This window comes from Rhinopithecus roxellana, chromosome 8 (assembly GCF_007565055.1).
Source record: "Rhinopithecus roxellana isolate Shanxi Qingling chromosome 8, ASM756505v1, whole genome shotgun sequence".
NCBI lineage: Eukaryota > Metazoa > Chordata > Mammalia > Primates > Cercopithecidae > Rhinopithecus > Rhinopithecus roxellana.
Window position 1 is genome coordinate 76,318,243 of NC_044556.1, and position 24,471 is coordinate 76,342,713.

General features: G+C 43.4%; 1 protein-coding gene across 3 annotated transcripts; it reads right to left on the bottom strand.

Annotated features, from left to right (window-relative positions):
* DYRK3 (dual specificity tyrosine phosphorylation regulated kinase 3) lies at positions 1 to 24,471 on the bottom strand. Of its 3 annotated transcripts, none has more exons than XM_030937029.1 (4): positions 24,231 to 24,471; positions 22,274 to 22,385; positions 11,108 to 12,237; positions 1 to 427 (listed from the first exon to the last, which is right to left on the bottom strand). In XM_030937029.1, exons 1-4 carry the CDS (start codon positions 24,305 to 24,307, stop codon positions 361 to 363), a joined length of 1,386 nt encoding a protein of 461 aa, XP_030792889.1. In that variant the 5' UTR covers positions 24,308 to 24,471; the 3' UTR covers positions 1 to 360. The 3 variants fall into 3 exon arrangements, with proteins under 3 accessions (XP_030792889.1, XP_030792888.1, XP_010360802.2); XM_030937028.1 differs by lacking the exon at positions 1 to 427 and adding an exon at positions 23,039 to 23,132 and having other exon boundaries at positions 10,428 to 12,237; XM_010362500.2 differs by lacking the exon at positions 1 to 427 and having other exon boundaries at positions 10,428 to 12,237.

A 24,471-nucleotide genomic window follows, 5' to 3' on the forward strand; every position in this document is an offset into this window, starting at 1 on the left:
AGGACACACAGTGCTATTTATTTCCTACTGGGTTCTCTTCAGGCAGAGCTGGCAGGGTGGGACTTTCTCATTGTATTTAAGCCTCAGCTGGCGCCACAGAACTGCCCCAGCCTCAGCCTTTGCCCCTTTTCCAACCCAGTAGGTAAAAATAAACCCATTTGGCAGCTTTGGGGAGTGGGATGGGGACTGCTGAAAAGGCGCTGTAAACACGACAGTGGCGGCGGGATGGGGTTGGTCGCAGCAGGGAGGGGTCTGGTCATAAACCCTGGCTCTGCTGTGAACTGAAGGGACGGGTGTTTGATCTCTCCAGCTGGGCACTCTTCCTCCCACTTCTTCAGCTGGGAAGAGCCTGGGCACCATTCATTCCCAATCTCTGAGGCAGAAGGCACTGGAGATAGTGGGTGGCCACTGGTGCTGCGGGTGGTGGCTAGGGTAGAAATAAGGGAAACAAAGGAGAGGAAATGGTCATGGTTAGTGAGGGACCCTTCATCCGAATGGGTCTTTCGAGGAACACTTGGCTCCTAGGGCACTAGTTCAAGTCTACCATCATATGCATCTCATTGTATTTCAATTATTTACATGTTTGACCTTCCACTAAACGTGTGTTATGTTTGAATGGATCCAGCACAGCGCCTGGACCACCGAGTACACTGGGCATTTACTGAGCGACTGAAGAGAAGGCAGAGAAAGGTGGAGGCGGGGCCTGGCGCCCCCTCGGGGAGCCCCATGGAAGTGCAGCCGCAGGGTTTGGGGAGGTAGGACACTTCCCACCCAGGAGGCTCCCGCAGCTGTTCCCTACCAGGTTTCTAACTTCACAACTGCGACTCTGTGGTCTGGGAAATCTCCGCCTTGTGTGTTCCTCCGGCTCCAGCCCAGCTTTCCCAGCGAAAGCGGCGCCTCCCCTTCTGGATGTAGTAGAATTTAAGGCTGGTACTAAATGAAGAACAGAGGAAGTCCTCTCTTTGAAATGCAGCTGCCCCAGGCCAGGTTGGGCTGGGAAGGGGTAGCAATAGCGTGTGTGACACAGCGGTTGGGAAACAGTTGTGCCTGCAGGAAGACCCACCACGGAAGCGTCTGCCCCTCGTTATTTTAGCAGCATTGAGAGGAAGCACCTGTGGTCCATCACTCCTCTTGGTCCCCTAAAGAGCTCTGAAGCCTCCTCCCTCTCACTCATGCCACTTTGCCTGGACATCTCGCTGGCATTTTAAAGCAGCTAGTGACTTCAGTTCCAAAGGGAAAAGCGATGAATGAAGAGTTTGCTGAGAGGGGAATGGCACCAGGACAATGTGGGACACTGGCTCAAAAACTCGGGTGAAAGATCCCAGGGATGAGGTTTCTGAATTCATCTCTTGTATTCACCTCAGTCTCAGGCTCTGGCTGGATTGTTAGTGGGACAGAAGTAAGCAATGTAGTTTTAGCAACCAGAGAAAACAGCAACACAGCGGGCTACTTGTTGAGGGAAATGAGGGAATCGGGGAAGAGAACTAGGGAAGCCTGGTCTGCTGGTTCCTCCTCCCCCGCGGACCTCAAGATGGCTAATCTGGGATAGAATCAGTTTGATGAGGGAGAAGAAAGAGCCAAACCCATGATCTGAAATCATGGCAGAGAAACCTGAAGGGTAACCCCATCTCATCTTCAAGGTCAGAAACAGGGAGGTGAGAGCCAAGTTGCTAGTGGATAGCCATGTCTTTCATGCCTTTCATTCCTACCATCTTTTCTCCTCCACCTTCAGCTCAGGACAGAAGCCCCTTATTCTATACTATGCACAGACTCAGAGGACATTCTCTTCTGAAACCATCTCCCCTCCCCATCCCATTCACTGTCAGAGTTACACAAATTTTAAACCAGAACAGAGTGCAGATAACTTGCTGGCAAGTTTTCTCTGAAGCCATTGCCTAGCTTTTGTTAGATTCTAAACATATGGTCAGCAATGCTGCTGACACTCCCTATCCTTGATAAATGCCACTAGGGTGCTTTTTTTGCACACAACAGTTGCTCAACAAGTCACTGGTGAAAGAATCAATGCACCAACAAAGGCCTATATAGACATGCTTGAGAACAGCAGAGGTGAGTACAGCTTGGGTCAGGGGTCCACCCTGGGAATGATTTAAGAATTCTCTGCAGTGGTTCAGATTGGGTGTCCTGGATATGCTCCTCAATCAGGAGATCATCAACAGCCAGATTCAAAGGCAGGGCCGAGCAGCCTCTGCAAAATGAGGTCAAATCATGTCCAGGCTCACTCTACCGGAAGGTCAAGGTCAGTCCTTAGTATCTGCACAGACTAGATGCAGTCACTTTACATTTCTGCCTTTGGACTGACAAATTCCTTCCTAGAAAGTAAAAAGCAATAGGCAGTGCACTAGTAGTCCTTATTGCCATTTTCACTGCCTTTTCTAAGCTCTGATAGTTTTTGTCTTAAAAGGCATAAAGAGCCATGGGAGTATCCTGGTTTGTGGTGCCTTTGAGCATGGGTTTTGTTTGGTTTTTGAGACAGAATCTTGCACTGTTGCCCAGGCTGGAGTGCAATCTCAGCTCACTGCAACCTCCGCTTTCTGGGTTCAAGTGATTCTCCTGCCTCAGTCTCCCGAGTAGCTAGGATTACAGGCATGTGCCACCACATACGGCTAATCTTCTGCATTTTGTAGAGATAGCATTTCACTGTGTTGGCCATGCTGGTCTTGAACTCCTGATCTCAGGTGATCCGTGGCCCTCGGCCTCCCAAAGTGCTAGGATTACAGGCTTGAGCCGCCACGCCCGGCCTGATCATGGGTAAATTTTAACAGGGATATTGCAGGCTGAATGTTCTTTCAAATTCTGCCTGGTCTATAGTTCCTCTAGCAGCAGTTAATGTCTCTAACCTGGATTTGCTCCATGTGAATATGGGAAGGTCCATTTCTAGCTTTAGGCTGGGCTCCCATAAGGCAGAAACCCTGTTCAAGAATCCAGGGAAAGCTGGGCACAGTGGCTCATTCCTATAATCCCAGCACTTTGGGAAGCTGAGATGGGCAGATGGCTTGAGGCCAGGAGTTCGAGACCAGCCTGGCCAACATGGTGAAACCCATCTCTACAAAAAAAAAAAAAAAATACACAAACACACAAAAAAACTGGCCGGGCGCGGTGGCTCACACTTGTAATCCCAACACTTTGGGGGGCCGAGGCAGGCAGATCACCTGTCAGGAGTTCAAAACTAGCCTGGCTAACATGGCAAAACCCCGTCTCTATCAAAAATACAAAAAATTAGCTAGGTGTGATGGCGCACTCCTGTGGTCCCAGCTACTCGGGAGTCTGAGGCAGAAGAATCACTTAACCTGGGAGGCAGAAGCTGCAGTGAGCCGAGATTGTGCCATTGCACTCCAGCCTGGGCAATAGAGTGAGACTCCATCTTCAAAACAAAAATAAATAAATAAACAAAATTAGCTGGGCATGGTGATACATGCCTGTAGTTCCAGCTACTTGGGAGGTTGCAGTAGGAGATCACCTGAGGCCAGGGAGGTTAAGGCTGGAGTGAACTGTATTCACGCCACAACAATCTAGGGGACAACTCAAGGGCAGCAGAAGGCAGTCCCTGTTAGGTATCCAATTAGCTCCTGTTGCCAGGGCAATCGTGGCTCAGGGCCAGATCAGAAGCAGGGTGGAGCAGAGCCCACAGCCCTTAGGAACATTGTTTTCCTCTTTCATTTGCTCAGTTCCCTTAGGCTTTAAAAGTTATCCCACAGACTGAGGCCTGGGCCTAAGAAAAACATCCAAACTTCCCAAATAAACTGTATTCCTTAAAGTTGCGTGTCAGGTTTCATCCTTAAGCTGAGCTTGGGCCCCAAGAGGGTAAATGGGAGAGCTGCTGATTCAGGTTCCTGGGAGATGGTCAGCCCTGAGCATTCTACATGTTTTCCCATTTTCCTTCACAGCAAGGCTGGAGCTCACAAAGCAGACTGTGAACAGAAGCTCTGGGTACTAAAGGAGGAATACTGGTGGACTCTCTGTAAGGCTGTTTCTCAGGGAAGACTTGTTCCTTCCCAAGATTTTCTTTCTGTATCACTGTCATCAAGTGAGAGAAGCTGTACCTGCCGCACAGCCCTAATTACCCAGTGACTGGTACTCACCTCCTTCAGAGTTTGGCACACAAGTTCTTGCCTGCGACAGTTCTCGGCCTTGGTTTTGAAACAATCAGGAGATGCTAAAAAATTCTCAAAGTAATTCATTTTTATTTTTTAAAAAACACCCCAAAATAAAAAACCACTGACTCATCCATGCCAAACTGCACTTTCCAGAGGAAGCATGTCAGCAGACTCAAACGGACAATGGACAGAATCCCATGACACCAAAGTCATTCAAACCTGATGCTTTAGAGGCTGACATTGTGAGCTGAAATAGCTACAGGTCACCACTTGGCCCCATCTGGGACTCTCCTTTCTTTTTAGTCTATTCATGTGGTGGCAGAAGATGTGAGACTCTTTCTAGTCTCCAGTCAGGGAGGCTTCTCCTGTTATAGAAAAACATTAGAGTCTAGGCTTGACTTAGCGGTGGGTGAGCTATATTAAGAATCATATCCTGCTTCTTCAAAGTCTAGACGATGTATTTGTAGTTTTGGCTTCTCTCAGGGGTTGTGGATCTCAGGAACCAGAGAGCTTTTAGTCCTTTTATGGATGGGTTCACTATGACTCTTACAATCTTTTCTCATTGAAATTAGCCAGTATAATTTGACAGACACTCAGAAAAACACCCTAATCATACTAGGCTGAAGGCCAGGTCTGGAGGTACATTCTTTAAAAGTTTGGGCTTCGGGAAGTATAGGTTGAAGGTGAAAATGGGATATGTTAAAATGGGGATATTAAAAATATGTTTAGAACTGGGAGGCTAATCTCTGGCAGAGCAGAACTCTTCTTTGATTTGTCAATCCCTGGCCTTTTCTTACTCCTTATTTGTACTGACTCCAGGTTTTCCACAGCATAGATGCCTGCCGCTGCTCTAAGCCTAATAAGTTATAGCGCTCTACAGACTGGTCACCTAGACTGAAGACACGGAGGAAAACATGTTCTGGCAATTCCACCTGGCTCAAGGTATAAGTATGTATTTTTAATTTTCAGAGGAGAAAAAGCATACAGAGGCAGTCTAGAACAATCTTTGTCACCTTTCCAACTTCCGTGTTGATGACATCAATAACAGATGCAAAAGAAATAATTAAAAATAAAGGAGAAAGAATTTTCCATGATTCACCAAAGTAGTAGGAGTATTCTGTCAGGAAAGCTTAGAAGCATTTATCAGCTGCTACCTAAAATTTAGCATTTAACTTTAATTATGCGTAGTTACGAATTAAGCAAAACAGAAAGTGTTTTAACATGACTAGCTGCTACAGATCAAAATAGTTTCACAGTAGAAATTTTTATTTTTTTATTGTTCTTTTTTGATTATGCAATAAGCCCCCTTCTTAACAGATTAAATGTCACAAAAACTAAAATGTAATGACATTAGCCAGCTAACCTGTCAGCCCCAACTCCCTTAAACACTGAGAAATAAAGCATACTAATATGGTCATAAGTCAAACTTCCTCTGGGAAAGAAGATCCAGGCTAGACTCTTTCAGAGCCCCTGGGGGGCAGAAGCAGAATTCTTACATCATAGTTAGGTTTTGGTGGTATTCATTTTTTTCTTTTTTCTTTTTCTTTTTTTTTTTTTTTGAGACGGAGTCTCGCTCTATCGCCCAGGCTGGAGTACAGTAGCCGGATTTCAGCTCACTGCAAGCTCCGCCTCCCGGGTTTATGCCATTCTCCTGCCTCAGCCTCCCGAGTAGCTGGGACTACAGGCGCCCACCACCTCACCCGGCTAATTTTTTTGTATGTTTTAGTAGAGACGGGGTTTCACCGTATTAGCCAGGATGGTCTCGATCTCCTGACCTCATGATCCGCCCGTCTCGGCCTCCCAAAGTGCTGGGATTACAGGCTTGAGCCACCGCGCCCGGCCTCATTTTTTTCATTATTATCAAGGTAACTGTATCTAACACTGGACCAGAAGAAAGTGTCCTTACATAATCCTTATCTGATTACCCTTTCCCAAAAAGAAGACATCAGAGACTTAAGAGAAGAGGCGAGCATGCTCCTGGTTCATGGAAGGAAATGAGCTTCCATCATCTGCACATGATCAGCAGCCATCAAAATCTGTAATTCAGAACAATATGAAGACATGGGCCTGCCCATTTGAAGCTTACTTTCTAATCTAAGCAGAAATCATGATAGCACATGATGAAAGAGTATATCAATAACTCTGAGGATAGAAGGTAGGATAGAATACAAGAGGATGAGCAGTATTAGGTGGATTAGCCAATTTCCAATATTGAAAGAAAAAATGAGGCTGGGCACAGTGGCTCATGCCTATAATCTCAGCACTTTGAGAGGCTAAGGCACATAGATCACTTGAGCCCAGGAGTTCAAGACCAGCTCGAGCAACATAGTGAAACTTCCCCTCTACAGATATACAAAAAACTAGCCAGGCATGGTAGCGCGTGACTGTAGTCCCAGTTACTTTGGAGGTTGAGGTGGGAGAATCACCTGAGTCTGGGAGGTTGAGGCTGCAGTGAGACAATACTGTACCACTCCACTCCAGCCTGGACGACAGAGTGAGACTCTGTCTCAAAAAGAAAAAATAAAGAAAAAGAAAAAATGACTTGGGGAATGAAATCAAAATTCTAACCCAACTCTCACCATGTCAGAAACAATTTGGAAATTCAATTTTGTTAATTTAGAAATCAGTAAGTCACTTAACCTAACCAGTTTGACTGAAATGACTACAAGAAAAATGGCTAAAGAACAATCCAATAACTGAGGAAGAGACAGTCTGAATTTCTACACTAACTGATCCAATTCGGTCATTCATTGCTATGGCTGGGCAGGGATCCAAGTGAAACTTTAACAGTGGCCAAAAAGGTGGCATAGGGTTACTGCCTCTAAAAACCACAACTTGTCCCTAAGCTTGAAATCCACCCATAAACCATCAAATTCATGTGGACGAGCACCATGTTTTTAAGCAGCCCACTCTCCTAAAACTTGCATTGGCCTGCAGAAGACAGGCATGCCAACCTCAGTGACTCTGCTCTGCATCACTCTCTAGGTTGCCAAATTTAGGCAGAAACATCCATTTGCCTTCCTGTAGCTTTCTAAAATCTGTCTACAGTGTAATGAGTTGTCTATGCCTTTTCACTTAACCCAGTTTCAGTAACCTTATAGTCCGTTTGATACACAGAAATAGAGCACACACCAACCTCAGCCACAGGGTCCTTTCTCTCCCAAGTTCAGGCACAGTACTGGCTAGAACTCTAAAAACACAAACACCAAAACATAGTGTACATCAGATGCCTATGAGGTCGCAATCCTTTTAACACAGTTTGTTTGCAGGAGCACTTCTTAAACACTGATAACAACTGGCAAAACAACCTCAACATATGCTCTGCCTAGATAATGCAGGAGATCCTTAAATTTCTCCAAGTTAGAAAATTCAGGACAACAGCAATATGGTGTTAGGGATTGGAGATCTGTGTCAATCAGACACAGCCTTGCCACCACCTAAAGATGTGCTCGCCGCCCCACACATGGTGTTAGCAGCAGTTCCAAAGGCAAACACATTCACTCTTGGAAGACAGTGTCAGCTGTCTTGACACTGCTACTGACTACATTTAACCAACTCTATGATGTGGTACCAGAGCCCAAGAAATACATCAAGCCAGATCGTTCTGTCCAAACATCCCAAGGAAACATGTGCCTTGGACAGCACCCGAGTGGGAACAGGCTGCTAATGTTGATATAAAATGCAAAATAGTAAAAGCAGCATTTTCTCTAATTTACTATTCAGTGAGAAACCCAAGCACAAATCCAATGCAGCAAATTGTAGAGGTTCAATGCTCCCTGATCTGCAGTTAAGCCAGGTGTGCCACCTCCTTCATCTGACTTGGATCCTGCTCTGGACTTTAAGGAAACATCTACCTGGCTAGCAGTTCAAGGACTCAATATAAAAATAACTCATGCTTTGTTTCAACTGGAGGGTCGTGACACAGTTGGGCCTACAAGAAAATCATTCATAAGTCAATGTAAGCTCATATCTACTGAAAAAGTAGATTTGAGTTTTTTGAGTAGATGTGAGCTTTTACACCCTATGTTATGATGAAGAGATTCACTGAAGGATTCAATCGTGCTGTACTACTTCCTGAAGTTGGCAGAGAAATCATGCATTTCTTGGTAGTTGAAAGAAGGCTGATCCAAGTACACAGTGAAGAGGTGTTCCCATTTCTCAAGGTGTTTCATCTTCATGGCCATGAATATTTAGCACCTGCAAAGTTCCCAAAACTATGCAATGCAGTTAATGTGGGGAAGCAGACGTTGGATAATTCATTCAGAGACTACCAATCTTCCAAAGAGTCACTATTTCGACTAGCAGATCATGAGGTAGGTGAGGCAGTTTCAAGACCTCCCTTGAAGAAAGCAGTGATGAGTAAAGATGACGAGGATGGGTTATGAGCAGCATTTAGTGTGACATGTGAAGAGATCAAGATACCACTATCAGACAAGAAAACCAATGACCAGACAAATTTCACACAGCTTCTTCAGACAATGCAATCAAGAGATAGGATGCAGACTTAGAAAGAAAATTCAGCAGCAGTTAGAGGGATCTAAAGGAGTTGTATATTTATTGCCTTCTGTAAACCAGGAGTAAAGGAGATAATTAAGGTTTTAAATAATCCAGTTTCTTAGTTGCCAAAAGTACCAAGACTTCCTCCTATTAATGAGGCTAAAGGCTCAGTTTAAGCTGTTCTCTGCCATCTGGCCTTTGTACTTGGGAGACTAAAGCCATCCTGGACATTTAAATGAGAGAGATTTGCACTCTCATTTTTCACAGCCTATGCTACAGCAGTCATGACTACTTTTGGATAAAGCAAAAGTTCCCTAAATAATATACCCATGGTATTTTTCTTTTCTTTTCTTGTTACTACACTGCCCAACAAGAAGAGCTTCTTCCAATCTCATCAAGTTTGCACCACATTCTAGAATAAATGGAACTGGATCATTCTGAGAACTATATTGTAAAAAGCAAATATTCTACTTTAAAGAACACACTTTTTTTTTGAGACAGAGTCTCACTCTGTTGCCCAGGCTGGAGTGCAGCCGCACAATCTCAGCTCAAGTGATCCTCCCACCTCAGCCTTCCAAGTAGCTGGGATTATAGGCATGTGCCACCACGCCTGGCTAATTTTTGTTTTTGTAGAGGTGGGGTTTCACCAGGTTGCCCAGGCTGGTCTTGAACTCCCAGACTCAAGGGATCCACCCACCTTAGCCTCCCATTACAGGCATGAGCCACTATACCCAGCCAAAAGTACACATTTAGGATAGAACTTGAGCATACTTTTGTTCTGGAAGAGGACAGAAATAGAGGAAGGGACTGGAAAAAACAAACAAAACCCAGTAGCAATGAGTTAGTTTCTGTCCATTCTCCACCCTTCTAAGTAGGACACTGGCTTAACAACTAGTTTTATTATCAGCCCTCACTGTTTAAATCTTAGCAGAGAAAAAGAAAAGCTGTTGAAGAGAATAAAATTAAGAAATGTAAAGGGGAAAACAATTGATTATCACCAGTTTCTGGATTTTTAGTTTTCTTCTAACCGAAGTTCACTCAGATCTAGGGAATAGCATTAAGCTTAAAGTGAAAGTGGGAAAAAATGTGGCATATTAAGGTGGCAGGTAGCTGTAAAGAGAAGAGGGAAGCATTTTTAAACTGTAGTAAGGTTTACCCGAGAGTGACTACTTTTATAAGGAAGAGATTCTATGAAAATGCAGCAAGGAGGCTGGTCCGTGGAGTACCACAAAGCTGGGGAGCTGCCGTTTTCATGCTGATTCTCTATCTTTAGCATTCTGGGTCAATTGTGGCAGAGAAGCTGTTTTATCTTCCTTGGACATGGGAGAGGAAAGAAGGAAGGATGCATATGACTCAATTTTTAAATCAGCACCTTACAGGGTTATTTGGTAAAGTGGTAAGGCTTCTGTAAAATGCTTTGAGTGACTAGGAAACAAATCAGAGGCAAAATAACAACATAATAACACCAAACATCAGAGAACTGAAGGGAAGAGGAATGAGTCACTGAAAACCAGGGACACCAATTGTCCAGGTCACCAACAGCTTCCTGGTGCTCCCCCACCCCAGTCTGCTGTGAGCTCTTTCACCTAGAATGAGCCTAGACAATGGCCTACTGGGGTAAGGGACCTAGCATTGGCTCTCGGCCACAACTAACACCACATCCCAAATTACCCTTTCCAGAACAGACCCCGAGGGACACTAGAAGTGAGGAGTAGTTGGATACATTTTTTGCTACACCTTCTATCTTGAGAGAAAGAGATTTAAACCAATAGTATAATACATCAGTTGAAATACCTCTGACGATAATAACAAAGATGCATTGACCTATAAAAAGTCATTTAATGCATATTCCAGATGGCCAATACAAGCTGGGTAGGTAATTAGCCCTTGAAGAATTCTTTTATAGTTATATAAAAATGTTTTGTCTTGTTTAAAAAAAGTCTAGTCTAACAAAAACATCCACCAATGGGCTTGCAATTTTTCCATCTGCAGGTTTGCAAGATCATAAAAATACATACATATGCATCTCTGGGCATATCTCTGTCCACTAGCTAATCAGTTTTGGCAATACACTGCATAGGGGTATACTACCATTGGTTTCTGACATTAAGTTAGCTTTAAGCTTATTAGCTATTCCAACAACTGGAGGCAGCTTAGAACCCAATCCCTGGAAAGCACTTGCAGGATTAACTACCCGTTTCCCTGACACCTTGTCTATGGTGGTGAGAGGTCTGGGGACAGACTTGCTAATCCAAGGGTGTCTTAATGCTTGAGCTGGGGTCAGGCGGGCAGAGGGGTCCCAGTGAAGACACCTTTTCAAAAACTCTATAAACAAGTAGTCATCACACCCTTTCAGTGCTGTTCCCCAGTCTTTGCTGCCCGGGGGACCCCGCTTTTTACCCCTACGTGAGCGACCCCCCACAAGCACAACCCTCCCATCTGCCTGAGTAGTCACAGAGCAGTAGCGGGGTATGCCCTTGGAATTAATAAAGTACTTGGCACGTTTGGATTGCTCCAGAAGTTTTGGTGGTGGCATCCCTAGAAGCTCCATCATGCAGGCCAACTGGTCTCCTTCATCCTCTCCAGGGAAGAGAGGCTGTCCTGTTAAAAGTTCTGCAAGGATGCAGCCAAAACTCCATATGTCAATCGGTGTGCTGTAACGGCTTCCTAAGATGATTTCTGGAGCTCTGTAGAACCGAGACTGGATATATGTGTAGAGCTTCTGGTACTCGAAACAGCTGGACCCAAAGTCAATGACCTTGGTTGAACTGCGCCCGTGGTGTTTCAGGAGAATGTTTTCTGGCTTCAGATCGCAGTGAATAATCTTATTTTTGTGGAGGGCATCCAAGGATTGCAAGATGGACTGGGCAAACTTGCGTACCAACTGGACGCTAAAACCCTGAAACTTGTTTTTTTTAATCAGCTCATAAAGGTCTATGCTCAGCAATTCAAAGGCCATGCAAACATGGTTCCGGAATGTGAAACTTTCCAGCATGTGGATAATGTTCATACTACCAGTTTTATCCTGTTTTTTAAGATGCTCCAAAATCCGGATCTCCTCAGCTGCTTGACGATGAAAGCGCTTCTCATTGCGCACCATTTTCAGGGCCACGTACTGCCGCAGTTTGTGATCATAGACCCTGGCCACCTGCCCAAAACTCCCCTTGCCAATAATTTTCAGCACCTCATATCGATAAGCTAGATGGTCTCGAGGTACATGAATGTAGGCCCCATCTGCATCATCATACCCCCCATTATTGGGACCACCAATAACTCCATGTCTTTTTTTGGCATTTGGACCTACAAAGTAAATTTCTGGATAATTTATTATTTCCAGCTTCTCATAGGCAGTGAGGTGGTGTTTATATTGCTTCAGGGCTTGTTCTGGAGTCAGAGGCACCACTTTGGGTGCCTTGGATGAACTGTTGGATTTTACTGTATTCAAGCAATCTGAACTTTTACCCTGAGAAACAGTAGGAGAGCATTTTTCAGAGTCACTGATGCCATCTGACTGAATAGTATTGGATTTTCTGTTGCCAAATTCTTGAAACAGTTGTTCTACCTTCATCTCACCTCCATCCAAAAAGTGCTGAGTATGATCTCTTGTAAACTTCTCAGTGGTCATCTATGAAAGAGACAATGAATATGTTAAAGTCATAAAGACATCAGAAAGATGGAAGAATCTTCCCTCCTCTAACCAAAACATATCCAGTCATATTTACTTTAAGGTTAAAATGATCCAAAAAGGAGATAAGAAAAGCAAGAGTCTCTAGCAACTTATGTTATATTAATTTTCAGACTCCCTGAATATTGCGGCCATCCCTAATCCCCATACATGCCTTGCTTTGTTCAAGACAAGATGGTCTTACCATGCCCCCCACATGCCAGGTTCCTTCTTAAAGATGTGTCCTTGTACTGGGAATCTGTCTACCCCTCATCCCCTCGACTCCTACATTCCTTCAAAGCCCAGTTCAATTCCTCTCTCTTCCACTTAGAACTACTCCAAGCCCATACTAATTAACCTCACATCCTAACTGCAGTTTGTCCAGTTTATGCCACATAATTTGGTACTTGATTATGTATAACATATGCACTATCTTACACTGTTTACTAATTGTTTCAAGTATCTTCCCAAATCTTAAGGACAAATAGCATGGTTAAAATAATGCCTACTGAAGTGTAAACAATAAGGCACCATCAAGTGACAGAAGCAGAATTTGAACCTAGGTCTTCTGGCTCCTATTCCAGGGCCCTTCCCATTAATATAACTCAGCTCCAGGTTCTCCCAGCATCTGTAGACTAGCAGGGCTGAATGTTGGCTGTGGCCTGGAATCAAAAAAGTGTTCAATCATCTACTCCCAGGTCCCCATATAAATTACCGCAGCCTTTTAACTTAGTTCATTGAATCACAAAAGCTCTAAGTTAGAAAGAACTCTGGAGATCAACTGGACCAATTCTTCAAGTACCTGATAACAGTGAGGGTCCAAGGTCCCTGAGGTGCTTCTTAAAAACTGTTCCCCAGCAAGAGCCTACTTGATTAAGGAGTACCACTTCTTTCACTAGGTTTTCCACAGTCTTCTCCTGGAAGGGACAGTGACCCACAGAAAAAAGCTCTACTTACTCCTCTGAATTAAGAGTCTTTGAATTGAAACAAGGTTTTTTGAAATAAGATGGAGGAAAAGAAGGACAAAAACAACCAAACACCTAAGTAAAATTAATATTAATTAATATTAAGAAAAAAGGGTGGGTGCAGCACACCAACATGGCACATGTATACATATGTAACAAATGTGTACGTTGTGCACATGTACCCTAGAACATAAAGTATAATTTTAAAAAAAAGAAAAAGAAAAAAGGGTAACTGTGAGATGACAGGTACGTTTAATTGGCTTGACTGTAGTAACCATTTCACTACCTGTATCAAAACAATTATATTGTACACCTTAAAAAATAAAATTTTTTGGCTGGGTGTGGTGTCTCACGCCTGTAATCCCAGCACTCTGGGAAACCAAGGCAAGTGGATCACTTGAGGTTAGGAGTTTGATACCAGCTTAGCCAACATGGTGAAACCCTATATCTACTAAAAATACAAAAATTAGCCGGGCATGATGGTGCATGCCTGTAATCCCAGTTACTTGGGAGGCTGAGGCACAAGAATTACTTGAACCCAGGAGGTGGAGGTTGCAGTGAGCCAAATCATGCCATTGCACTCCAGTCTGGGCGACAGAGTGAGCCTCCGTCTCAAAAAAATAAATAAAATAAAAAATAAAATAAAAAATTTGGCCAGGCATGGTGGTTCATCCCTGTAATCCCAGCACTTTGGGAGGCCAAGGCGGACAGATCACTTGAGGCCAGAAGTTTGAGACCAGCCTGGCCAACATGGCAAAACTCCACCTCTACTAAAAATACAAAAAAAGAAAAAACAACAAAAAAAACAAGGCCAGATGTGGTGATGCATGCCTATAATCCCAGCTACTTGAGAGGCTGAGGCAGGAGAATTGCTTGAACCTAGGAAGTGGAGGCTACAGTGAGCCAAGATCACGCTACTGCTGCATTTCAGCCTTGGCAACAGAGAGAGCGACTGTCTCAAAAAAATAAAAAAAGAAATCAGTGAAAAATACTAAGAAGGGGCTGGAAAGATAAAAATACTAAATCTGTTGTTAAAAATAAAAGGAAGTCTAGGATACTTAAAAGAACAACTGTTTTTCTCAATGGACCCTGAAGAGTTATGTCCTTTATCTGTTTGATAATCTATAGTATGAGGAACAGATTAATTCCGGAGGAGCTCTGGGCTACAGTTATAATCTCTAAAAATGTAAGCTAAAAAGTGGTCAAATCTTTAAAAACCAGAAATTTTAATATAACCTAAGCAAAACAAAAATTGTATTTATAAATTACCAAAAATAAATAACAAAAAACAATATTAAAAAACATAAATGACAAAAATTTAAGTGTTGGCATACTTCAGACAGCCCCCGTAATTCAGTTATAAAAGTCCTTTTAAAAAATCATTTAATCGGCCGGGCGCGGTGGCTCAAGCCTGTAATCCCAGCACTTTGGGAGGCCGAGACGGGTGGATCACAAGGTCAGGAGATCGAGACCATCCTGGCTAACACAGTGAAACCCCGTCTCTACTAAAAACACAAAAACTAGCCGGGCGAGGTGGTGGGCGCCTGTAGTCCCAGCTACTCGGGAGGCTGAGGCGGGAGAATGGCGCAAAACCCGGGAGGCGGAGCTTGCAGTGAGCTGAGATCTGGCCACTGCACTCCAGTCCGGGCGACAGAGTGAGACTCCGCCTCAAAAAAAAAAAAAAAAAAAAAAAAAAAAAAAAAAAAAAAATCATTTAATCAATTTAAATATTTATAGAACACTTATAGTTACATCATGTATTATATGATCTTAAAGTCAAGAAGCCAGTTCAAATGTAGCCACAGCTTGGCATTTAGTTTTAAAATAAAGGGGCCAGATATTGCCCAAGTACGTACAGTCTCTCTGATCCCAAAATAGAAAACTATCACTGGTCAAGAAAATAAACAGGACTGCATATAGAATCTAAATATTGGCCAGCCGCAGTGGCTCATGCCTGTAATCCCAGCACTTTCGAAGGCCAAGGTGGGTGGATCACCTGAGGTCAGGAGTTCGAGACCAGCATGGCCAACATGGTGAAACCCCGTCTCTACTAAAAATACAAAAATTAGCCAGGCGTAGTGGTGCGCACCTGCATTCCCAGCTACTCAGGAGCCTGAGACAGGAGAATCACTTGAACCGGAGAGGTGGAGGTTGCAGTGAGCTGAGATCGCGCCACTGCACTCCAGCCTGCAATCTATTAGGGAATGAATCTGGTGGAACTAGAAAAAGAATTTTAATTGTTTGGTTTTAATTAGATTTACATAACAAAAACAAACATCTACAAGCATCTTGGCTAGTTGTCCTTAAAATCTTTACTACCTAACTTTAATGCATCTAAATATTTACTGCTGAAGTCTCTGAAACACATCCTGAAGAAACAAGGAGTCAGAAGGCCTGGGTTGGGGTCCTGGCTATGCTACTTAAAAGCTGTAGGTCCAGCTGGGTGTGGTGGCTCACTTCTGTAATCCCAGCACTTTGGGAAGCCAAAGTGGGCAGATCACCTGAGGTTGGGAGTTGGAGATGAGCCTGGCCAACATGGTGAAACCCCGTCTCTACTAAAAATACACAAATTAGCCATGCATGGTGGCATGTGCCTGTAATCCCAGCTACTTGGGAGACTAAGAAAGGAGAATTGCTTGAACCCAGGAGGCAGAGGTTGCAGTGGGCCAAGATTGCATCACTGCACTCCATCCTGGGCGACAGAGCAAGACTCCTTCTCAAAAAAAACAAAAAACAAAAAAACTGTAGATCCCTGTTGCCTTCCTGAGCCTCAGTTTCTTTATCTGCAAGATGTGGATAATAATATCTGCTTGTAGGATGTTGTGTGAATCAAATTCTAATTCATAATAATAACTTCACCAACTATAAAATATTTAAGACACTGGTTACAATTCAGCAAAATTCTCAATACATTGAAGTTTAAGTTCCTATACACCCTTCCCCTTCCCTTTTTCTCTCTTCTCTCTCTGGTGGCTTCCTCCATTTCTCCAGTCTGATCTCCCTCCATCAAGCGTCTAGCACTAACTACGCCTTCTGCTCAATGAAGGCCCCCACAATAGGCCTTCGCTTAGGATACACGGAATTGCCTCACCCACTTTCTCCCCACATAAAACATACTTTCCACTCGCTATACAATGGACTGTGTTACTTCTCCATGGATATTTGAACTTCAACAGAAGATCAATGCCCTAACCCAAAGGAATGCCTCTCTAGGAACTGCAGTCACCAGTGACAAGCTGTTAGGAAAGGTTATTTGTGGTGCAGGGTCTGTCCCTGGGAATTTCCCCTACTCTGCTTACATGTAAGGCTGCACTGGCTCTGAAGGCCTTCACTTCTGTTTGTGATAATGAGAGGGTCTCAGGTATACAACATAAATACGAACAGATACATATCAGAAATGTAATTTCCACAGAACTATTACAATAATATTAATGATGTCATTTGGAGTCCCTGATTCATGGTTTTTCCTTAAGGTAAACCTAAATTTCTCTCCTTGCAAAATAAGTCTTACTTTGCCTTTGGGAACTACACAGAAATGTCCAAATTTCAAGTAGGAGCCCTCTAGATACCTAAAAGGGGCTGTGCTGTCCCTGTCTCCACCATTCTGTAGGTTTACCATACCCACTACATCTGCCTCACCTCACCCAACATATGTCAGGCTTCCTCACTCTCCTGTTCACATTCTCAACGTAGGCTGCACTTTACGTCTCTCTTACAGCATGCCTTCCAGAACAAAGCAGGCTACGTCAGTGTAGTCCACCATCAAGGTCATCTTCTCCAGTGAATCTGGAGAATTCTGGGAGGTAATTTTTCCACACAGGGAGGGGTTCTCTTCTTTTATTATTATTATTACACTTTAAGTTCTAGGGTACATGTGCACAACGTGCAGGTTTGTTACATACGTACACATGTGCCATGTTGGTGTGCTGCACCCGTTAACTCGTCCTTTACATTAGGTATATCTCCTAATGCTATCCCTCCCCCAGCCCCCACCCCACGACAGGTCCCGGTGTGTGATATTCCCCACCCTGTGTCCAGGTGTTCTCATTGTTCAATTCCCACCTATGAGTGAGAACATGCGGTGTTTGGTTTTTTGTCCTTGCGATAGTTTGCTCAAAATGATGGTTTCTAGCTTCATCCATGTCCCTACAGAGGACATGAACTCATCCTTTTTATGGCTACATAGTATTCCATGGTATATATGTGCCACATTTTCTTAATCCAGTCTATCATTGAGGGGCATCTGGGTTGGTTCCAAGTCTTTGCTATTGTGAATAGTGCTGCAATAAACATACGTATGCATGTGTCTTTATAGCAGCATGATTTATAATCTTTTGGGTATAAGCCCAGTAATGGGATGGCTGGGTCAAATGGTATTTCTAGTTCTAGATCCTTGAGGAATCGCCACACTGTCTTCCACAATGGTTGAACTAGTTTACAGGCCCATCAACAGTGTAAAAGTGTTCCTATTTTTCCACATCCTCTCCAGCACCTGTTGTTTCCTGACTTTTTAATGATCACCATTCTAACTGGTGTGAGATGGTATCTCATTGTGGTTTTGATATGCATTTCTCTGATGGCCAGTGATGATGAGCATTTTCTCACATGTCTGTTGGCTGCATAAAGGTCTTCTTTTGAAGACATTTCATATCCCTTGCCCACTTTTTGATGGGGTTGATTTTTTCTTGTAAATTTGTTTAAGTTCTTTGCAGATTCTGGATATTAGCCCTTTGTCATATGGGTAGATTGTAAAAATTTTCTCCCATTCTGTGGGCTGCCTGTTCACTCTGATGGTAGTTTCTTTTGCTGTGCAGAAGCTCTTTAGTTCAATTAGATCCCATTTGTCAATTTTGGCTTTTGTTGCCATTGCTTTTGGTGTTTTTAGTCATGAAGTCTTTGCCCATGCCTATGGTCTGAATGGTACTGCCTAGGTTTTCTTCTAGGGTTTTTATGGTTTTAGGTCTAACATTTTAAGTCTTTAATCCATCTTGAATTAATTTTTGTATAAGGTGTAAGGAAGGGATCCAGTTTCAGTTTTCTACATATAGCTAGCCAGTTTTCCCCAGCTCCATTTATTAAATAGGGAATCCTTTCAGGGAGGGGTTCTCTTCTTAACTTTCTTTCCTTTCCTGTAAATAACTCAAATACTGGCCTGAATCAATTACATATCAAGTCTGATGAGCTATAAATAAAACCTTCCTTCCATTGTTCTAAAAAAAATCTAGTGTTCACACATATTAAAGTATAATTGTTTTAAAACACTAAATATTTCCCCAAATGTCCATCAATCAAGGAGTAGATAAAGAAATTATGGTATATATATGCACATATATACACATGTGCATATATATACATGTATATATGTGTGTATACACACACACGCACACACATATATATATATCTCTCATAGAATACTACTTAGCCATAAAAAAGAATGAAGTAATGGCATTCACAGCAACCTGGATGGAATTATTCTAAGTGAAGTAACTCAGAAATGGAAAACCAAACATGGTATGTTCTCATTCATAAGTGGAAGCTAAGCTATAAAGAGGATACAAGGGCTTAAGAATGATACAATGGACTTTGGGGACTTGGGGGATGGGGTGGTAGGGGAGTGAGAGATAAAAGACTACACACTGGGTCCAGTATACACTGCTCAGGTAATGGGTGCACCAAAATCTCAGAAATTACCACTAAAGAACTTGTTCATGTAACCCAAACACCACCTGTTCCCCAAAAACCTATTGAAAAAAAAAAACCACTAAATATTTCTAGTCTAGGGTTAGAATTGCAATAACCAAGCAATATATATGATTGACTCTACGAAGTATTTTCTTAACCATGTAATTATATCCAGAGAGATGAATAATGTCATATTTATCATGTTTTACTTCATAAGAATGCTTCATATACCCTGCTAATTTGATGGGCTTCTGGCATTTCAAATAGAATCTCCTACTGCATTAATCAAGTTTTAAAAATCTTGCTGAGAAATTCAAAAGGAATATCCTTCTCACTCAGATATAAAACCCTACCTTTTCCCCGGCTCCCAAACCCTAAATCCCTGCAACACAAAACTTAACCTAATAAAAGTCTGTGGGGCAGATGATTTATAGTTTACCATGAGAACATAAGAGCACCTTGAATAAATGACGCTAGAAAACTTTGTAAAAAGGGCAACAGGATCTCGGGATAGAGTCATGGCATAATGAAATGTTAAGTGGCACCAAGAGGTCAAAACGCATTTTTTTTTTTTTCAGCAAAATGAGTAAGGACAACCGGGTGCGGTGGCTCATGCCTGTAAACCCCGCACTTTTGGGAGGCTGAGGCAGGCGGATCACCTGAGGTCAGGAGTTCGAGACCAGCCTGGCCAACAAGGTGGAACCCCCATCTCAACTAAAAATACAAAAATTAGCCAGGCATGGTGGCAGATGCCTGTAATCCCAGCTACTCGGGAGGCTGAGGCAGGGAGAACTGCTTGAACCTGGGAGGTGGAGGTTGCAGTGAGCTGAGATTGCGCCACTGTACTCCAGCCTGGGTGAGAGAGTGAGATTTGATCTCAAAAAAAAAAAAAGGACTGGGCGCAGTGGCTCACACCTGTAATCCTAGCTCTTTGGGAGGCCAACGCGGGCGGATCACGAGGTCAGGAGATCGAGACCATCCTGGCTAATACGGTGAAACCCCGTCTCTACTAAAACTACAAAAAATTAGCCGGGTGAGGTGGTGGGCACCTTTAGTACCAGCTACTCAGGAGGCTGAGGCAGGAGAATGGCGTGAACCCGGGAGGCAGAGCTTGCAGTGAGTGCCACTGCACTCCAGCCTGGGTGACAGAGTGAGACTCCGTCGCAAAAAAAAAAAAACAAAGAAAAAAAGAAAAGAAATGAGTAATGCGTAAAGACATCTTTACGCGAGAAAGACATCTTTCTTCTTGCTCCCCTACAAAACTACTATGCCGAACACCATGCAGTAAGAAATTCATTTTTGATCCTGAAACATACAAAATAAGTAACCTACTAGAAGGTAAATAGCATTGGCTAACTCTGAATCAAAGTTAAAATGACTTGGCCAGGTGCAATGGCTCGCACCTGTAATCCCAGCACTTTGGGAAGCTGAGGTGGGCGGATCATGAGCTCCGGAGTTCAAAACCAGTCTGACCAATATGGTGAAACCTCGTCTCTACTAAAAATACGAAAATTAGCCGGGCATGTTGGTTGGTGCCTATAATCCCAGCTACTTGGGAGGGTGAGGCAGGAGAATCACTTGAACCCGGGAGGCAGAGGTTGCAGTAAGCCAAGATAGTGCCACTGCACTCCAGCCTAGGCGACAGAGTGAGACTCCACCACAAAAAAAAAAAAAAAATCAAAGTCAAAATGACTTAAAGTCAGATGTTAACACTTCAACCCAATTGCAAATGGTTTCCTATAGAGATGAGCCAATTGGCAGCAAGTAACCAAGCAATCTGATGGGCAACACAAGATGCATATGGTTCTGAAGTTCTTAGACATTTTGACATATTAAAGAAACAAACTTGCAAAGAATGGAAATAAACCACACTACATTCCAAAAGGGGACAAAAAATAGGGTGACCAGCCTTCAAGATATTTTTAGCTCACGTTTTGTATACTACTAGCACAGAAAGTGGGGAAAAGGGCCAGGCATGGTGGCTTACGCCTGTAATCCCAGCACTTCGGGAGGCCGAGGGAAGTCGATCACTTGAGGTCAGGAGTTCGAGACTAGCCTGACCAACATGGTGAAACCCTGTCTCTATTAAAAATACAAAAATTAGCTGGGCGTGGTGGCAGGCGCCTGTAATCCCAGCTACTCAGGAAGGCTGAGGCAGGAGAATTGCTTGAACCCGGGAGGCGGAGGTTGCAATGAACCGACGTCACGCCATTGCACTCCAGCCTGGACGACAGAGTAAGACTCCGTCTTAGGAGAAAAAAAAAAAAAAGGAAAAAGGTTGATTTTAAGCAAAAACTGATGACAACAGGAAGGACTATGAAAAATACAAGTGATTTTTCCATATAGAAACAATTTCAGGTCTTAAACACAGAAATGTGAAAGAGAAATATTACAAATGAGTCAATTCAATTATTCAGTTTGTTCATCTGATGACATATGCAGCAAATTTTAAAGTCATAGGATAGCCTCTCCTTGTCATGGAACTTGGCCAAACCCTGCTCTGCCTACCACTCTATGCATGCAGAGGGAATGTGAATTAATTTTACCTTAAGTTAAAAAAAAAAAAAAAAAGCTGCCAGGTGCAGTGGCTCATGCCTGTAATCCCAGCACTTTGGGAAGCCGAGGTGGGAGGATCACGAGGTCAAGAGTTCAAGACCAGCCTGACCAACATGGTGAAACCCCATCTCTACTAAAAATACAAAAATTAGCTGGGCGTGGTGGCGCGCGCCTGTAATCCCAGCTACTCAGGCAGCTGAGGCAGGAGAATCACTTCAACCTGGGAGGCAGAGGTTGCAGTGAGCCAAGATCACGCCATTGCACTCCAGCCTAGGCGACAGAGAGACTCCGTCTCAAAAAAAAAAAAAAAAAAAGGCTAAGTGTCGCAGTCCCAAACTGTCTTAATTACCATCTATCTATAAAATGTTTCTCTTTAGCATACTAATAAATGAAGACTGCATTTCCATCGTGCAGGGGGAAAAAAACCCTGCAGATCTATGAATTCCGAGATGTTTTCTGTTTCTTATTTTTGTTAAAAGGAGCCTTTGTAATACTAGGTGTATATCATCCTATACAAAAATAAGCATTACCTACATAAAAGTAGCATATTATTTTTTTCCTAGTGCTATATATTTATCCCAGTGGAAACTGAAATAAAAAGGTGAGCTTCAAATTGAAATCATTCTGAAAAGCTAAATTTGGACCACAGACATTGTTATTTCAAAGTCAAGAGGAATCAAAAAGAAACAAAAAAAAGTCTGGTAGTCAGTGATACGTAAGTGTACCTTAAGCATTAAGTAGCACTTCCTCCTTTCCAAAAAACTCATGTACAAAGAATTACTTCTTTTACTTACATTTAGTCTTCTGGGTGGAGGTGGTTCAGAAGGATTGCAGAGCACATTTGAACAGGGGGGACATTTGGTTTCATCTATCATCATGAAGGTATCATAGACACCATCCCCCAACCTAGTTGAAAGGATTACAGATAAAATCTGTCAGCAACTGAGGAATATAAAATCCTGTATCTTAACTGCTTCATATCTGCTACAAGGAACAGTAATAGAAATAAAAGTCTACACTACATTTTGGCACTGAATACAAACAACTGGGGTATTTGGAAGAGGAAGAGAGGAAATCCAACTTTTGTTTTTCAAGGACAGCATTTCTAGGTTTTTATTTTAAAATAGTTGAAACAAGTCTCTCTGAATGTTGTTAAAAATAATAAGGACTATCAGGAGGATCTCATAATAACTTACTACTTGAAAATAAAGTCTAGTTTGAATCTGAAGTTCACAGAGAAAAAAAAAAAGACCAGAAAAAAACTAACAGAGGTAATAGTTTTTCAAAGTCAGAGACTTGGATTCTAATCTCAGCTCTAACATTGGCTGTGCTACCTTCTCCTCTGAGCCTGTCTTCCCCATGTTAATGGGAAGACTAGCTCCAGTCTATACACTTCTGGGTCTTACAGGCAAGAAATAAAAGGCCTTTTTAAGGCTGTCTTCTCTTTATTAATTTACTTGCTTACCTACTTACATCTACCTCACTTGTAGAAAAATACAGTTAAGTACTACAGCAAACACTAAAAGGATGCTCTAAAATATAAAATGTACTGAATTTACTTCTCTTTCCACTTCATTTTCTGGTGAATGGTGGAGGCAAAATTCTAAATGATTAAGGATCACTTCTCTGTTCTTTAACACTGTGGCTCCGCCACTGCAAGGGAACACAAAAGACGGAGAGGATTTATTTAATCCACAAGATGGCCCTGAATAATGTATTTCATCTGCTACCAAGAACACGGATTTCCCAGTTACACACATCAGCATTTCATTGTATCATTTTACATGATACACTATGAATATAACAATGACGATGTTGCAAAGGAATAATTTGTTTAATGTCTTTTAAAATATCCTGGAATATTCTGGTCACCTTTAAAAACTGTTTTGTGAAATTCGTTCTAGAGTTTTCTTTATAGATGTGTTATAAAAATATAAAGGTGAAAAATCCCTACAAATATTTTTGGAATGCTCTTTTTAAAAACATGCTCACATTCTGATAGAATTATTTGTATTTTTAACAGGGAACGGCTTCACCGACAGAAACCAAATATTCCGAATGTGACTGACCCTTTGCCATAAGCCTGATAAAACAAACCAGGACAGGCGTCCACATTTATAAAGAAAAAGAAAACGTGCAAAATTGCCTAGTGACTAACAGCCAGAGGAGAAATTAACAAGAGTCTGCATGCAAATAAAGCGGGGAGCAGGGGTCTCTTCTCTCCATTGAGGTGTAAAATACAACGCAAGGTGGGGAATCTCTCAAAATAGGATTCGGAGAAAGCCATACCTAGCACAGCCCACAACCTGCACATCCGAAGCTAGACCGCACCCCTCACAGCAAACCCCAAGAGTTCAGCCCTTGCTTATCCGCTCTAAGCAACAGGGCTTCTTTCCAAGGTATCGCTCCCGGTCTCTCCCCGTTTACTAAAAAGCCCCACAAAAAGTCCTAGATTTTCATAATCCCTTACCATATACCCCGATCTAGGGTTTCAGGGGTATTCCAGGGGTGGAAATTCTTCTTGCTCTAACTCCGCTCTAGCCCCCTCCCCCGCCCCCGGTGAGCCAGGGGTGGGGGGAGGGGGCCCTGACGGAGAGGAGGTGGGGGGAGGTCCCGGGGAGGCAGTCAGACCCCTGTCCTCGTCTCTCCTGCTGAAGGCTCACTCTACCTCCTCCCCGCCCCCAAGCTTCGCTTGCCCGCGCCAGCCGCTCCCTGAGGCGCCTCCAGCACGTTACCCCGCGGCGCCGTTACCTTCGCTGCTGGGGCGGGAGCCCGGCCCCGGGCGGCCCCGCATCCTTCCGCCCAGGCCCGCGAGCTGTGCCTCCCATCTGCTAGCTCGGGACCCGGCGCGGGGAGGGGCGCCAGTTGGAGGGTCCGGCCACGCCACCTACGCCGGGACGGCTCCTCCGCGGCGCGACGCTCCCACGGGGACTCTCGGCCAGACACTGCAGCTCAGCGCGCCTTCGCTCCCAACCGGCTCCGGCTGGGTAGT

Excerpts from the sequence above, each read along its gene's own strand:
- DYRK3 (XM_010362500.2), bottom strand. The coding sequence starts at position 24,307 with ATGGGAGGCACAGCTCGCGGGCCTGGGCGGAAGGATGCGGGGCCGCCC. Across the intron at positions 22,386-24,230 it reads CTCCCGCCCCAGCAGCGAAG|GTTGGGGGATGGTGTCTATG; the intron begins GTAACGGCGCCG and ends CCTTTCAACTAG. Across the intron at positions 12,238-22,273 it reads CTCCACCCAGAAGACTAAAT|ATGACCACTGAGAAGTTTAC; the intron begins GTAAGTAAAAGA and ends TCTCTTTCATAG.